The 18,207-nt window shown below is 45.0% G+C and overlaps 1 protein-coding gene across 1 annotated transcript in view; it reads left to right on the top strand.

The window, feature by feature from the left end:
* The window catches only part of SERAC1 (serine active site containing 1), a 435,480-nt gene that overhangs the window by 394,663 nt on the left and 22,610 nt on the right, over positions 1-18,207 (top strand). Inside the window, exon 16 of the mRNA XM_078649122.1 lies at positions 10,972-11,115. Within this exon, the coding sequence (XP_078505248.1) occupies positions 10,972-11,115 (144 nt within the window). The remainder of the gene's footprint in view (positions 1-10,971; positions 11,116-18,207) is intronic.

Raw genomic sequence — 18,207 nt, 5'->3', positions numbered from 1 at the left:
TATTCTTTATATTCGTTTATGTCTTTATTCTGGTCATCCAATTTCTTTTTGTAGGCGGTTATTGTGGCTTTAAAGTGACTTTCTGTTGCTTGGATTTCTATCAGAAAGGCTTCTGAAAGGCGTTTTGCAGTCTTGATGATAAGGATCATCCAGTCCCTGGTGCAGTGCCAGGCGATCTGGGCCCAGTCCTTCCTAAAGGTAGCGTCATCTAGGAAGATCCTGGGGGCATTGGTTACTAGGAGTCCTCTTGGTGCAGTGTTAGTTCTGAGGTATTGTGTCAAGATTGTCCCGTGAAGGATAGTGCGTATCCTGTTGCGCTTCTTTTCCGTAAGGCTGTCCCAATCAGTTGTTTGTGCGATGGTGCTGGAGATGTTAAAGTCAGCTTGGAACGATGGGTCGGATAGTATATCGGCCACATCGCTTTCATGGTATGTCAATCCATGGTTTTCTGCCATGGTGTAGGGGTGACTCTCGCAGCTGCGCGCTGCCGTATGATGCGTAATCAAGAGAGAGAGGTAGGACCAGAAAGCTAGTCCATGTCCCCGGTTAATATATGATTAAATCAAAAAGAGACTAGCTCAAGTTACTTTAGGGGAGGGGGAAGACTCTGATATGTTTTGTCACGGAGTGTGAACACCCAGCAGGTGTGTTCAAAAAGCCCTCACCCACCAACCTAGTTGGTGGCATGCTTCATCATCGGGCCCACCCAGTGGCACCTAGCGTGCCCCGGGTGTGCTTCAACGCCTGACTACAGCGGAGCTGGTATTTTACTGAGTGTGCGGTGAAGATAGTTAAGGAAGTGATGTTAAAACGGCTGAACGGTGGTCCCAGTACCCGAAGGTAAAATTAGACTTTAATACCTGGGCCTCCGTCAGCGGTTAAAAATAAGGCAAGGGGATGTAAGGGGCGAGTTACGACCTCTCACATCCAATGGGTCAACATGTTTCAGCCAGTGCCTTATGACTAGACTGGCTTTCTTCAGGACCTAAAATAAGTGAGTGCAAATTACCTAGTGGGGGTGTAGAGGAGACTATGTGTCTACACGCCCTAAAGTGTATCTACGTGTGAGAGGGGGATTCCCTTCTCAAGACCACCTGTACACATAACATGGAAGGACAAAACAAAACACACAGGGAGAAGGTAGAGTCATTAGGATGTACAGTTTTACGCACATCTGATGCCGTCACTATAGCGAGTGCTGGTGGGCTATAGGCGGCTATGGTGTGATGGTATTGGTGGTACCATCACAGTGGGAATCGCACTGATAACTCGGGAGTGAGGTGATTTAAGAGACGGAGTAAAACAGGGTGCATTAGTGAAAATGCGGCGCAAGGAGGGATTCTTACGCAAGTTATTTGCTCAGTCTGACCTCAAGGTTGGGAGGTGGCAAAGGCTTGACCCTGGGGGGACAAACATTTACCATACTGATTAGGGAGACCTGTTAGGAAAGAAAATAGCGCTTACCAGGAGTCGTGATGGTGGTTTCTCATACTCACAGTACTTCTGGGTTGAGCCTGCTCTGGACCTGTAGTGCCTCCTTCGCATACCGGTGGGGAATGAGTGTTTTCCCAGGTCTTAAGTAGTCTTGTTAATTGGTCTAATTAAGTGCACCTGTGATGTGGAGGGCAATGGTGAAAAGACTCACAGGCCTGAGTCATGCTGCCTGGAGTAAGTATGGGCGCCTTAGGTGCGCGCGCGCTCTAGCGCCCTGTCGCGCTGGGAGGCATCGTTATGGGCCACTGGGGAACCACCCAGGCGCTCGCGTCTATAGTTAGCGCATGCGCGAAAGGTCCAAGTGCATGCTCCTCAGGGGAACAGCCTGGAGGGTAGTGTTAGTTGTACGCGCATGCGCATTATGACCGGGCTGGTCTGCGCATGTGCGGCGTATGACGGGTGATCGCCCGCGCATGCGCGGTGTGTTGTTCACCGGGCACATTTGTTCTGGTCCATTGAGTGGACCTGGGGCATATAAATAATTTCGTTTCGTCCATTTCATGGACGTCGGGCATATAGAAACATTTAGACAAGTGTATTGTGAATAAATGGGGGACAATCTTTAGCAATTTTCAGGAGAAAGACTGCTTAGAGGACGTAGTCGTTTCAGTGATACTGCGCCCAACCATATGTAGTTTGATGATGGGGGTAGTGTGATCACTGACGGGTCAAAGAATTCCACGGGATGGCATCATTCAATCCCTGGGTGGATGTGGAAAGGCGGTAGATCCACCGTTGTTCAGCCTGCAGTAGTTTTTGGTCATTGTCCATAGCGCCTGAGGTGATCTGCTCTATCACCGTCCATGATAGGTCATTTGGTGTGTGGCCTTCGGTGATGAAATGGTTGGTCATCTTGCTTATGTTCTTTTTGCATCTGATGGTACTGCGGTGTTCGGTTATGCGGGTTTTTATTTTCCGTGTGGTCATCCCAATGTATCGGAGTCCACATCTACATGTAATTAAGTAGATGATATTGCGGGAGTTGCAGTTAGTGTGGCTACGTTGGGTCCACATCTTGTTTGGTTCCAAATCCAAGGTTTTGGTGTGGGAGGTGAGGTGGCACACGCTGCAGTCATTGCACGGATAGTGCCCGCTGACATTGGGGAGGCCCCATATGTTGCGGAGGGTGTTGGTGGCAGGTGGGGATGGTGGTCTGGGACGGGTATTGACAAGGCGGTCTTTTAGATTGGAGTTTCGCTTGTATGCGAATCTTGGAAGGTCCCATTTCCTCTGTCCTGAAGTGATGATTTTCCAATGTTTTTTTATAATTTTCGACACCTCATTCGATGCTGTGTTATAGGTCGTAACGCAGGTGATGGGTGGGTTATCTTGGACTTTGGTGACAGTCTCGAGGAGGGCCTCCCGATTTTGGTTTCTTGCTCTTTTCTGTGTTTTGTTGATGATTGGTCTTGGATAGCCCCGTTGTGACAGCTTGTTGGTCAAGTCCATAGCCTGTTTTTTATAGTCAGAGATGTTCGTGCAGTTCCTGCGTATACGCAAGAACTGTCCATAGGGCAGGTTCTCTCTGAGGGGGCGTGGGTGGAAACTGGTAAAATCAAGCAATGAGTTCCTTGCTGTCGGTTTGTAGTACGTGGTAGTGGTCAGAGTGCCATCTTTGGCTCTGATATCCAGGTCTAGGAAGGGGAGATGGCTGTTGCTGGCCGTGCTGGTGAACTTGAGGTAGGGTCAGAGTGCCATCTTTGGCTCTGATATCCAGGTCTAGGAAGGGGAGATGGCTGTTGCTGGCCGTGCTGGTGAACTTGAGGTAGGGGTCCCTGTTGTTAAGCCATGTCAAGAATTCGTCCAGGTCGGAGTGGGAACCTTGCCAGACCACCAGAATATCATCTATATACCTGCGCCAACTCAGGATGTGGTTGATGTAGGGGTTGGTGTCTGTAGTTATGTGGCACTCTTCAAAGTGGTGGACGTATAGTCCCGCCACGCTTGGAGCGAAGACACTGCCCATCGATGTCCCGTTGGTCTGTAAGTAGAGAGTGCCGTCGTACTCAAAGAAGTTTTCTTTGAGTGCCAAGGTTGCGCATGACAGTATAAAGGCTCTTGGCGTGTGGTGTTCCCAGTTAGCAGCCATAAGGATGTCATGGAGTACTTGGAGAGTGGCATCTTGTGGGAGATGCTTGGTGTCCTTGATGTATGTCGGGGGAGATTACCTATGCCCACAGAACACCAGAACCCCATATTTCTATACTGTGCCTAAAGTTCACAAGGGGGTCACTCCCCCTCCTGGAAGACCCATTGTATCAGGGATCAACTCCCTATTGGAACCACTGTCACGCTACTGCGACTTTTTCTTAAACCCCCTGGTACAGTCGACCCCGACATACATCAAGGACACCAAGCATCTCTTACAAGTCCTCAACAACAAGGAATTCAACCCTACCACACAACTGCTGGTGGGTCTAGACGTGGAGAGCCTCTACACCAGCCTCCCACAAGATGCCACTCTCCAAGTACTCCATGACATCCTTATGGCTGCTAACTGGGAACACCACACGCCAAGAGCCTTTATACTGTCATGCGCAACCTTGGCACTCAAAGAAAACTTCTTTGAGTACGACGGCACTCTCTACTTACAGACCAACGGGACATCGATGGGCAGTGTCTTCGCTCCAAGCGTGGCGGGACTATACGTCCACCACTTTGAAGAGTGCCACATAACTACAGACACCAACCCCTACATCAACCACATCCTGAGTTGGCGCAGGTATATAGATGATATTCTGGTGGTCTGGCAAGGTTCCCACTCCGACCTGGACGAATTCTTGACATGGCTTAACAACAGGGACCCCTACCTCAAGTTCACCAGCACGGCCAGCAACAGCCATCTCCCCTTCCTAGACCTGGATATCAGAGCCAAAGATGGCACTCTGACCACTACCACGTACTACAAACCGACAGCAAGGAACTCATTGCTTGATTTTACCAGTTTCCACCCACGCCCCCTCAGAGAGAACCTGCCCTATGGACAGTTCTTGCGTATACGCAGGAACTGCACGAACATCTCTGACTATAAAAAACAGGCTATGGACTTGACCAACAAGCTGTCACAACGGGGCTATCCAAGACCAATCATCAACAAAACACAGAAAAGAGCAAGAAACCAAAATCGGGAGGCCCTCCTCGAGACTGTCACCAAAGTCCAAGATAACCCACCCATCACCTGCGTTACGACCTATAACACAGCATCGAATGAGGTGTCGAAAATTATAAAAAAACATTGGAAAATCATCACTTCAGGACAGAGGAAATGGGACCTTCCAAGATTCGCATACAAGCGAAACTCCAATCTAAAAGACCGCCTTGTCAATACCCGTCCCAGACCACCATCCCCACCTGCCACCAACACCCTCCGCAACATATGGGGCCTCCCCAATGTCAGCGGGCACTATCCGTGCAATGACTGCAGCGTGTGCCACCTCACCTCCCACACCAAAACCTTGGATTTGGAACCAAACAAGATGTGGACCCAACGTAGCCACACTAACTGCAACTCCCGCAATATCATCTACTTAATTACATGTAGATGTGGACTCCGATACATTGGGATGACCACACGGAAAATAAAAACCCGCATAACCGAACACCGCAGTACCATCAGATGCAAAAAGAACATAAGCAAGATGACCAACCATTTCATCACCGAAGGCCACACACCAAATGACCTATCATGGACGGTGATAGAGCAGATCACCTCAGGCGCTATGGACAATGACCAAAAACTACTGCAGGCTGAACAACGGTGGATCTACCGCCTTTCCACATCCACCCAGGGATTGAATGATGCCATCCCGTGGAATTCTTTGACCCGTCAGTGATCACACTACCCCCATCATCAAACTACATATGGTTGGGCGCAGTATCACTGAAACGACTACGTCCTCTAAGCAGTCTTTCTCCTGAAAATTGCTAAAGATTGTCCCCCATTTATTCACAATACACTTGTCTAAATGTTTCTATATGCCCGACGTCCATGAAATGGACGAAACGAAATTATTTATATGCCCCAGGTCCACTCAATGGACCAGAACAAATGTGCCCGGTGAACAACACACCGCGCATGCGCGGGCGATCACCCGTCATACGCCGCACATGCGCAGACCAGCCCGGTCATAATGCGCATGCGCGTACAACTAACACTACCCTCCAGGCTGTTCCCCTGAGGAGCATGCACTTGGACCTTTCGCGCATGCGCTAACTATAGACGCGAGCGCCTGGGTGGTTCCCCAGTGGCCCATAACGATGCCTCCCAGCGCGACAGGGCGCTAGAGCGCGCGCGCACCTAAGGCGCCCATACTTACTCCAGGCAGCATGACTCAGGCCTGTGAGTCTTTTCACCATTGCCCTCCACATCACAGGTGCACTTAATTAGACCAATTAACAAGACTACTTAAGACCTGGGAAAACACTCATTCCCCACCGGTATGCGAAGGAGGCACTACAGGTCCAGAGCAGGCTCAACCCAGAAGTACTGTGAGTATGAGAAACCACCATCACGACTCCTGGTAAGCGCTATTTTCTTTCCTAACAGGTCTCCCTAATCAGTATGGTAAATGTTTGTCCCCCCAGGGTCAAGCCTTTGCCACCTCCCAACCTTGAGGTCAGACTGAGCAAATAACTTGCGTAAGAATCCCTCCTTGCGCCGCATTTTCACTAATGCACCCTGTTTTACTCCGTCTCTTAAATCACCTCACTCCCGAGTTATCAGTGCGATTCCCACTGTGATGGTACCACCAATACCATCACACCATAGCCGCCTATAGCCCACCAGCACTCGCTATAGTGACGGCATCAGATGTGCGTAAAACTGTACATCCTAATGACTCTACCTTCTCCCTGTGTGTTTTGTTTTGTCCTTCCATGTTATGTGTACAGGTGGTCTTGAGAAGGGAATCCCCCTCTCACACGTAGATACACTTTAGGGCGTGTAGACACATAGTCTCCTCTACACCCCCACTAGGTAATTTGCACTCACTTATTTTAGGTCCTGAAGAAAGCCAGTCTAGTCATAAGGCACTGGCTGAAACATGTTGACCCATTGGATGTGAGAGGTCGTAACTCGCCCCTTACATCCCCTTGCCTTATTTTTAACCGCTGACGGAGGCCCAGGTATTAAAGTCTAATTTTACCTTCGGGTACTGGGACCACCGTTCAGCCGTTTTAACATCACTTCCTTAACTATCTTCACCGCACACTCAGTAAAATACCAGCTCCGCTGTAGTCAGGCGTTGAAGCACACCCGGGGCACGCTAGGTGCCACTGGGTGGGCCCGATGATGAAGCATGCCACCAACTAGGTTGGTGGGTGAGGGCTTTTTGAACACACCTGCTGGGTGTTCACACTCCGTGACAAAACATATCAGAGTCTTCCCCCTCCCCTAAAGTAACTTGAGCTAGTCTCTTTTTGATTTAATCATATATTAACCGGGGACATGGACTAGCTTTCTGGTCCTACCTCTCTCTCTTGATTACGCAGCAAACTATTTACCTTCCCATAGTAGTAACCTTTTCTACACAAATCAATTTCGTTGTTTGGTTTATTTGGTCATGTCATCCAAAATAATACCTAATTTACCAAAAGTATTGACAAAATAACGCAGACTTCAAAGTATCTAGGTTTTTTTGTACCTGACATTTCAGGATTGGGCAGTTGTGTATCCTGCTCCTAGTGTAGTTGGTATGGTTGACAAATTGTGATGAGGCCTTTGCCTGTTGTGAAGGTAAATATTATCCTGAAATCTCATGTTGTGTAGCATCAAGGGTCGTCCTTTGTGAGGTCAGTCTCTCTCTTTCCCATAATGATGGCCTTAGCTGGTTTGGAGGGGCTACTTTGAACAGTCGATACCTCCAATATTCAAGCATTTGTCATCCTAATACAAGTACATTGCTCTTTATTGTGGCTAGAAGTGCTGCAGTGTTAGGTGCTTTATTCCAAGATGGCAGAACCTCTGCCAGTCACCAAACAAAAATGTAACAAAGGTCATCAAGATGTTTGATGCTTTATGTGTGTGCTTTTGACTGCCTATTCCTTCTAGACTTATTAGATTAAATGTAAAGAACAATGGTGCATTATAAAACACCGCAATGATGGTACATGAATACTCTTGAACTACTAGAAGCCAAGATGTTTACGTTTGATTGTGTGCTGTTGATAATTTTATATTATTTTCCTTTGATAGCCATGTTTTTGAGTGGGTAAAGATTTAACTGAATTGTGCGTACCTTTGTACAGGGTGAAAGTGAATTAAAGAGGTAGTATTACAAGGACCAGAAGTATGTACAGCCAGTGTAAAGTTAATGGATAGATGTCAAGGATAGCTGGCAAGGACATGTGATGAAGAGGGGAGAGAGGACTGACATCAGCAGTTAAGAGAAGTAGATAACACTCATCCAGGGGAATCAAGTTCAAGACAAGCTGAGAGCAGCTGACATTGGGCACACAGGTTAGGACATGGAAGAGGATAAGTCATTGGACATATTGTAGAGGGGTATGCAATGAAGTAAGTCAAATGAATCATCAGGCATGCGGAAGCAACAGAGAGGTACAAGCATGTGTCATGCACAACAGAGAGCAGACATTAGAGACATAGCAATATGAAGCATTACATTTCGGATATGTGAAGACTCCGGTAGGAGCAGTTGTGTGAGAATCTCAAAGTGGTCAAGAGAGAAACTATCAGACTCACTGGTGGGGCAGGTAGGACGAGGCTTTAAATGTATGAGAGGCCTTCATACTGCATATGTGCAAGAGAAGCAAGGATCAATGAACCTGGGAAGGTTGGGGTCTTCAGACATACTGCTAGGACAGGGAGACTAATCTTTAGACACGCGGGGAGTTAGAGAAAAAGAGGGTAAGAAGTTGTATGACAATCTGATAGCATATTGGGCATGTACAGGTAGATAAGGTATTAGAATCAGATGCATGAGCAAAGGCCGTATCAGAAATGTGAGTGCCAGCAGCAGAGAAATGGAGGACTTAAGAGAAGATTGTACTTGCTGCATATGTTGAGGTGTGGGGAAAAAATACATGTTGATGGAAGTGGGGTGGAGCAATAATTCAAACATTGTTGGTTCTTGAAGCATTTGTAACTAGAAGTGAGACGGAGATCTCTAGCACACAAGATTATTGGGAGATGCATACTTCACTCATATCAAAAGACTTAGGACGGGTGACTCTAGTTCAGATAGCATGGAGCGAAAAGGTATTAGACATTTGTCCTAATGAAGGTTGAAGAGAATTGTACTTTCAGTGGTTTAAGTCTTAAACCTTGTACATCTGAAAACAAGGGATGGGCATATGGAGAGGAGTTGTGGCACTTGGTAAATAAAGCAGCCAAATAAGGGGAGTGGGAGGAGGCAGTGTCAGAGTATGGAGATGGGGCATTATGGCATGCAAATGGACTGAGTCACTGTCTGACATTGGTTCAGATCTGTGAGGAGCAGCTGAGTTTGGAGGAGCAAGCATAAAGTAGCTAATCTGTGAGGATGGCAGAAGAGCTGAACTACTATGTAAGGGAATAAATAAGAAGAGTTGAACTAATTAGTAAAGTGAGGGAACTGAACTAAGGGCAAGAAAAAGTGCAGTTACACAATGTGCCGAAAGAGGATGGATTCAGATTTCAAGAATGAAAGAGAATGGATTAAACTAAGGGCGTGAAGGTACAATCTCAGAAAGGGCATGAGTTCCAAAGTCACACAATAAAAGTGAAAGTGTAAGAATGTATGTTGAAAGTAAAAGTAAGCCAGGTTTGAGGACTGAACAACCGGGAGAGGTGGAATTACATTTTGAGTAACAGAATGTATGATGAGGCAAAAAGAGAACCTTCGCTCAAAAAGTGGGCAGCGATAGTACTTTCCTTATGGTATAGGAAGGAGCTGAAATGCACTGGTGCAAGGTGAGCAACTTAGTGGTGCAGCAAATGAATGACACCAAAATAAAGTTTGAAGAAAGCAAAGTGCTACATCATGAGAGCATCTGGATATATTGAGTGGAATAGGAGGGCATAAATATGGGAATCTGAAAGTGGTGTATGGGTACTGAGAACCGCAACCGTCTGTAGGAGAGCAGCCATGGGTGCAATGTGATGTCACACTTGCTGTGGGTGTGGAAGGAGAGGATAATCAGGCATGCAACTCTTGAAGGGACTGAAAGCGGTAATTAACATATTTATGAGATGTAGGGTGGGAACAATGATTTGAAATTATTCACTTATAATTCGTAGGACGAGATATTCCTCACGTTTGTGACAGAGTACCGGTCCGCCAAACACTAAATCAGGTCCTTAGTCTCATAATCAGCAGTAGTTTAACAATTCTTTGGAGGTTTTTGTGAGATGACCATGTTTAATAACTTTTATCTTAACACCAGAGAAAATGTGCCAAATATAGCTTCTTCTGTCATTTGCTTGTGTTTGGGGAAGGCGCAGGAAAGGTTAGTGTGGAGTGTCTTGAAATGAAGCTTCTAGGCGGTGGAGTATGGAGTTCTGTGGTATCCTTCTGTGACCATTAGCCACTGTGCTCCAGTGATTAGTTTCTCCAGCCAGAAGGCTCAAACAGCACAACTAGTGTCTGTCAGAACTATTTGCTTTGAATCTATCTCTTTAGCAGTAACCAATGTCTTCTTATCCTTGCTTTGCTGATAATTGTCCCGGATTTATGGTTTTGACTACACTACTTTGATTTCACCTAACTCAGGTTTTTTCATGGATCTTGGACATTGAATCCACTTGAGTCAGCCTTTCATTTTTCATCTTTCCTGCATAGTCTCGTATTTTCCTTCCATTATTTTCTCAAACCTCTATCCTTCCTTAAACTGATTATCTCTTGATAACACTGTCCTAGGGTAACAGTAGGTGAAGCTGCTCAAGCCAATACATTAACTCTAAAATGGGTAAATTACAATTGTTGCTCTGATGTTTTCATAAATAATGTGGTTTGATAATTAAATTTGTGTCTCAGAATCAAGTGATTCTATTGTTACACATCACATGTTGAATTTGAATTTCATTGAATTTGATTTAGACCTCAACTGAGGTCAACACATACATGATTAGAAAATGATAAAACAGTTGTATTTTTCAATATTAAAACAATTTAAAAAAACGTTTTAAAAACATCACATCACATGTTTATATAAGCCTCATTGCATTTTACTGTGGTTAATGCCTTTGGGCGTTGGCGCTTCTTACAAAGTAGTGCAAAGAAATGAATTGTAAAGCGAAATCGTAAGGAATTTTTCTGCGATGTTACATCTCATATCCTGTATCCCTGGTGCCAAATTCAAACACTTACCATTTACTGTGTCATTAGGAGCCTCCAAAAGAAAATGGAATTCATATGCACTTAATGTTTGAAGTCTTAGCTTATTGCAAGCAGTTTTCACCACTTGAAAATGTGTAAATAGGTGAAGTTGCTCTTTGTGTATAATATTGTTTCTATCTTTTTCCGCCTTCCTTTCTATAAGATTCTCCTGCACTCAAGGATATAAATGAAGACTTTGTAGAGTTTGCCAGGGAAAACAATTATAAAGTATTGAGCTTTGCAGAGACTGTACCAACAAGGATAGGTAGCATGGTGAAACTACATGTTGTCCCCGTGGAATCAGCAGGTAAATGAAGTGCATATTTCCCTCCTCCATTTCTGTTACAGATTTATAATGAAGCAGTAATCCTTTATGTTTGTACAGTCAGTAATTTCCACCCAAGCAGTTAAAGAGTACTTGAATATCTACTATTTGAAAGCAGCTGTACGCTACCAAAATGCTGCATTCTCATTGGCTTCTAGCTTGTTATTATCTACCCAGGCATCTCATGGCTTGTATCTGAGACAAAGAAAAACCAAAGGAACAACCATCATTACAGTATCATCCCAGATTAAAATACTAAAAAGACACTGTCTTCCCCTAACAACTGTGTGGGAAAAGCAAACACAGTTTCCATTTAGAACAAAGGTGTTACTTTGCTCACATAATAGGCCTACACTGAGAGACAGGCTGCTTAAATTCCAGTGCAGAAGGCTGAATATGTGCAGGAAAACTGCAGTTCTCGGCTGCTCCAAGTTCCTGAAAAACATTCCTTTCAATGTGTTAGTTTGATATGTTTAAAATGTTGCCTGTCTGAACATTTAGAGTATTACTTATTTTGAAATATTATTTTTATTATGTTTTATTTATACAGCTATGAATGTTGTTGTTCATATTGTTCTTACAGATAGACGTTTTATAGACATTACATACGTTTTTAAACAGGAATCAGCATTTCTTTCTATTTCACAAAAAATGACTTCTGATGGATACTTCTAACCGCAGATTCCTCACCTTGAGAATAACCCAGGTGCCAGACTGGATACAGAGATTTTTCTCAATGATTCCTTCGCATGCTGGCAGGTGGCGCTGTGCGGCTCTACTTCAGGTTGATCCCACCCTGAAAGTGACGCCAAAACCACAGCTTAATTTCCTTTCTTTTTGCGCCTTTCAACACAGATCCGGAGCTCACTCTCTAGATTTCTGTCTCCTGGCAAGTTCTTTTTTAACATTTCTCCAATGTTTCCATTGTGCAAAAGATATGTTTTAACCCTTTTCTTGCTGCCGTCGGCCAACGGCCGTTGCGAGCACTACCTTGGTAGTGCTGAGCACGTCCGTTGGCTAACGCGGCCCGCCCACATAATAGAACGCCCTGCACTGCGGCGAAACTATCACTGCGGTAAACGGGTTAAACTCTGAAAGAATTGTCATGAACTAGTATCAGTAACAGACCCTCAAGAGCTCTGTCTCTGGGTTCCTCACATTACTCGAAATTGTGCTGTGACATTGCTCAGATGAACTCAAGTCCACCTGGGACCGCAAGTCCATGCTCTATGCTTTCTAGTTCCCGAGGCCACTCCAGAGAAATGTTGTTATCATGCTCCAAGTCCTCAGATAAGTCGAAGGCAAAAAACACAAAAAGTTGAAGTGTGGCTCCCTTATTCCTGCCACTCTTCACAAGATAAATTGAGCAAACTCCAGGGGACCTCGAAGTCACAGTCTTCGACTCCAACCTCATAACCGATCCCAGTGCTAATTCTGATCAAAGTCACGTTTCTGGGTCCATAGGCGAAGCAACAGCAGACCCATGCCTTCAAATAGGCCATGCTGCAGACCTTCAATACCTTACTGGATCCCTCTGATATTGTGCCTGAATATCCTGGAATCGCTGCTCTGGAGGATGAGCCCGAAACTGCACAGTGGCTAAAACAGCTCTAATGAAAGGGAGCGTCTGAGAGAGAATCAGGTGTGACTTCGACACGTTGATAGTGGACCCCAGTGAATGTAGGAGGTTCGCCATAGTCTGGAGGTGGTAGATGACAGCTTGGAATGAGCCTGCCTTCAACAGCCAGTCGTCGAGATTGGGGTAGACTGACACCCCTGATATGCGCATATGAGCTGCGATCACAATCATCACCTTAGAAAACACCTGAGGGTCACTGGTCAGACGAAAGGGGAGCACAGTGAACTGGAAAGGCTGGCCTACCATAAAACCCCAGGTAGCACCGATGGCCAGGCAGGACAGGAATGTGGAAATAGGCGTCCTGCAAGTCAAATGCTACCATCCAGTCTCTTGGGTCCAGGGCAGACAGTACCTGAGCTCGTGTGAGCATCTTGAATTTTTCCTTTTTGAGGAAGTAGTTGAGGGCTTGCAGGTCTAGGATAGGGAAAATGCCCTTGTCTGTTTTCAGAACCAGAAATAGCAAACACAGCCTACTTCTTGCGCCAGACCCTCTCTATGGCTCCCTTGACAAAGAGAACCATATACACAAAACCATGCTTTATTCCTGGAATAAAATTAAATGATCCTCCTTCAACCGGTCGTAGGATGGAGGCATGATCTCGAAGGGGACTATCTGGAGAACCTACCTGTCAGATGTGATGGTCTGCCAGAGGTGGAGGTGATGGCTGATCCTGCCATCAACTGGACGCCAATGGTCTGGAAGGGCAAGACTAGGAGGTTTGACGGCTGAAGCTGCCAGGGGGGTGGTGGTCTCACCTTACATCTGGCTGCCTGACCCACTTGGTTGGAACAAACTGCAGCCACTTTGGGGTTGCTGAACATGTGTGGCTCAGTGGCTGGGGTATGGCTGTCGTGGCTGAAAGCCCCTTCTATAGCCATGAAAGAGGTGAAGGTTTCTAAAAACCTAAGGACTTGGGCATAGCCTGTGAGCCCTTAACGCTCTCCAGCGCTGTGTATGCCTGGTTTCCAAAGAGACGGGTGCCATCAAAAGGCATGTCCATGACCGAGGCCTGGATATCCCCTGAAAAGCCATATGTTCTCAGCCAGGCATGGCGTTGGACAGCCATGGTCAATTAAATCACTTTGCCCAGCGAGTCGGTCGTGTCTAGACCACATCCAATGGCGTACTTTGCTGTATCGCTCCCATCTGACACTGCTTGGGAAAGGACGGACTATGCCTTCTCCAGGACTTGCTGCAGCACTTGCGCAACAGTTTCCTATAGAATGTGGGAATAACAGCCAAAAAAGCATGTAGTGTTTATTGACCACAATGCAAGGCTGGCTGTAGAAAACATTTTCTTGCCCCAACTATCTAGCCTCTGGGTTTCCTATTCACAGGAGCCGCTGGGCTTGTAACAACACCAGGTGGCACATGTGGACTCTGCAGTGGGATCTGAAGTTTTTTTTTTTAAAACAGATTTTATTTGTCAAAATAGCACATATGTCGCAGATCTCTGAACCCCAGAGACAACTGCCGCATGAAAGATACAAAATTTGACTTTGACCATTTTACATATTTTAAAGACAGGAAAATATGAAAGGCAATACAAATAAAATCAAACCCTCCAAACAACCAACCCTCCAACCCACCAGCGCACCGTCCCCCTATTCCGGAGAAACATATCACTAATTCGAACTGCCATTGGTCAACACAAGAGCCCATCTTCCACAACACAATTTCCTGCTGAGGAATTGCGGCCAACATACAAAAGAATGCAAAGAGCGGGGGAGATCCCGCAGCAAGGGACTCTGGGGTCACACTGGGTCTCGGTCTCCCCAAGGGATCTGAAGTTTTAGTGGCTCAGTGAACTCTGCAACAAGAGAACCTCAAATTCTATCTAGGTCTCTTGTAGTGTAGTTCCTATTTTCCCAATAGGCTCTGCGCATTGGAATAATACCTACAGCAGTAAAGGCCTAGGCCAGACGTTAACTAGGTCTACTACTGTCGATACTAGACTTAATTTTTGGGTTTGCCAGCTTAGCTCAGAGTTCGCTAGAAACTTTCTCGAATGTTCAAGGAGGACTTAACTTCCCTGATTAGACAAGAAGGGATTTAGTTTCTGACAACCATAGAACATGACAACTTTGCTCTCCCCTAATCAAGAGTGTATCTCCAGAGTCGTGTGAGCACAAGGCAATTATTTTACTCAGTCAGTACGTGCATTCTTAGTCTCATCAGAATGTAGAGAAAAGGAAGAGAGACGGGCGTGTTCAATAAAAAGGTGTTATTTATTGATCAGTCTCTTTTCTCGTACAAGAGAAATGGATTGATATTATTGCAATACTTATAGTTAAGTAAAGTGCATACATTAAAAGCAATAGTATAAAATAATACTGTAAAAACATTGATATGGTCTCTGAGCCATATGATGTTTTAAATGAATAAAATATATTTACATACACATATACATTTGACTAAACGTACTCAACTGGTGTTTCTAAATACGCCTACCCCGTGTACCTGACCTAAGTCTAATGCGTGGGCGGGAATAGAAAGTTACAGTTTAAGTTAAGTTTGTTTTTGCCAAGTGAATAACTAAAGAATTCTCTGCGAGGGGTTATTCAGTTCTGTACCTGGAAGTTAGGATGAATGAGGAATGGTATCTCTTTCTCTGCTCTCGATATTCCAGGCTGCCTGCGAGGGCTGCCCGAAAGCGCCGGTGCTGGGTCTCTCGGCTTGAGATAGCAGCGCGTCTCTCAGCGCGTCAGGAAGGCGGGGCTGCTGCCAGCGGGGTCTGCTTCTGCTCTCGGCTTCGGCAAGTATGGCTGCTCCGTCTTGTCACCACGCGTGTGTTTGCATAGGGCAAGATCGGCAATATTTATACCTTAAAGGTGCCGAGATTGACGTAAGGATGGACATAGATACGTCAATAAAGATGTCATACGACTTGCTCGTTAGCACATTCTTTTACTAAAGTTCTCTGTGAAATCAAAACAATGGCCGCACGGATTTTCCAGGTTGTCATAGGTTTGATTTGTTATGAGAACGTCGTATGCCTTATCAGGGGCTGGAGGAATGTCGCTTGTCTAATTAGATCTCAAGCGTTATGACCTAATCAGATAACACGTTCCTGTGCCGTAGTGTGACTGCGTCAGATAATGGTATCTGCATCATGGGGGCTGTTCTTGCCTCATGGGCTGACTGCTAGTTAACTTGATAGTTAGTTTAACCAGAATAGGGTCAGGAATAGGGGGATCGATTCAGAACCTATAGGAATACATGACACCCACTCCACGCTAACTATGGTCATATTTACTAATCTATGCATAGTATAACATAGTACAACATACCATAGAGTATAGTGTATACCTTACCACCCCAAAATACATAAATGCATTTTGAAATTTTCAAATATACTGAAAAATTGCAGTCATATATATTGTATGCACTTAAGCTGTATAATAATGCTAAAGTAATCACGCATTTGTATAAGTTATTGCTTATTTGGTATATGAGAAATACACATGAAATGGCTCTTAATATGGCTATACAGAAAGAAAAGTTTCGAGACCATTTCATCACTTAATAAAATATCTTTATGAACATGCCAGCGGGCAGCTAAAGTCTATAAAGTATCTAAAAATAGAAATCTTAGTTCTCTAGGAATAGTTTCTTACTTTAAGCAGAAGATCAGTGTCCCGGAAAAAAAATATATAGGAAAATATTTTAGGGGCTTGCTGAAAAATTTGCTGTCCGTGAACTGGAGTGAAAATTGTTCATGTGACTTTATTTTTAAAGTTGAAGGCCGAATTCAGGGAACGCCGTGTGCGAGTTTGCTCAAAAGTCTCTATTTCTGTTCGGGTGAGAACATCATATCATTTAGGCTTTCGAAAAAACTGTCAACAGCTTCATGGGAAAGTTCCACTAAGTCGGAAATAGGTGTAACCATGCATTCGTGCGCATGATTGTCTCCATTGACATTCTGATTCGCATTGCTGACAGAAGGTCGTACCTGTTCGATGCTGCTTTCATCTTGAACTTCACTACCCATCAATCGTAGTGGTGAAGCTTCCACGAATGCCGTCATCAGGATTGGCAGCCTTTGAGGGCAGCACAAAGCGTGAACCTTGGTAGGAACCAACAGTGTATCTGCATCCACTGGCGCATCTGATTGTAGCGTCAGACAGGTGTCTAACACGCATTCTTCTCCGCATAGCAGACACCTTAGTACAGGTAAAACACACCTTTGCCACATTGGTCGAAATGATAGAAACCAAGTCATGTTCAGGTCTCTAAGCCGGGAGAGTCCCAGGATTTTTGATATCCGGTCCCGGTATCCAATGGCTAGGATCGTTTCTTCCATTGTCGCGAGAGTTTGTTCTGTGACATGGGTTGCCATAACGAAAAATAAGGACTAGGAATAAGATTCCTGCAATTAGTCCCAGGATCAGGGGAAGTCCGCCAAAAATCGAATGGACGAAATCTGGAAAAATACCCAGTATGGCTTTGAATGGTGTTAATGCCATCGAAAATACTGTCTTAAATACCCCTGAGATCCCATTGGTATCAGAAATATTTAAGATTTCGCTCAGGATTTCCGTGAAATGTACGGGGGAATTAGTTGATAATAATGTATGCATCTCTGCAGTCGTCCTTGCGACTTGTAGATCATACGTTTCTTTTGATGACGAGAGCCTGGTAGGCGTCTGAAGAAGGACTGTTTTCATTCTGCTTAAAGTATCTATTCGAATAGAAGTAATTTTCAAATCGGGCCATGCCCTTGCCTCCCTGTCTGGAAAGGAGCTGGGGAACAAAGAACGTCCACAGCACTTGACCTTCGCAGTAGTAGTTACTAGATAAGGAGTCCCGGGCATAAGACTACAACATCTGCGGTCTACAATAAGAATGTAACTCCCATTATAGAGTCTTTGAAAGAATGGTTCTATTTCAGTTGCAGGTGCGCCTTGCTGGTGACATGAAAGGTTGTATGAATTCCCTTCACAGGCTCCATGCAAACTAATGCCGTTACACAGAAACGTGCCACTTAGTGACATAGCACAATTGTTGCCACTAAGAAACACTTTCTGTCCTTTATTACTGACACATGCATGTGAATAGGGCAGGTTCCATGTTGTTTTAAGGTAACCCTTTCCCAATTTCTCGTACATGCCAGCCTGTATATATTTTTGGCAGTATTGAAACCTGAAGGTTGAGATTGGAATATTTATGATTCCGTGGATTATCCATTCACTGACAGGTCGTTCTGACATTGTCATTGGTAATCTTTCTAGTTTTTCAATGCTCAAGATTGTATAATCAGCACCCTTTTGCGCCATACCGATTTGTCTATCAGTAAGGTTAAAGATTTGGAATAGTGACGTTGTGTTGATTAAACGCCAAGGCACATAGCCTGAACGCAGATTTTGTAACGTCCAGCCAAGCTGTACAATAGAACGCAATTGTGACTGACCATGTTGTAATAACAGTAAGTCTT

Source organism: Lissotriton helveticus, chromosome 6 (genome assembly GCF_964261635.1).
Source record: "Lissotriton helveticus chromosome 6, aLisHel1.1, whole genome shotgun sequence".
Lineage (NCBI taxonomy): Eukaryota > Metazoa > Chordata > Amphibia > Caudata > Salamandridae > Lissotriton > Lissotriton helveticus.
The sequence above is the reverse complement of the archived record's forward strand: the minus strand, read 5'-3'. Positions and strand labels throughout refer to the sequence as shown.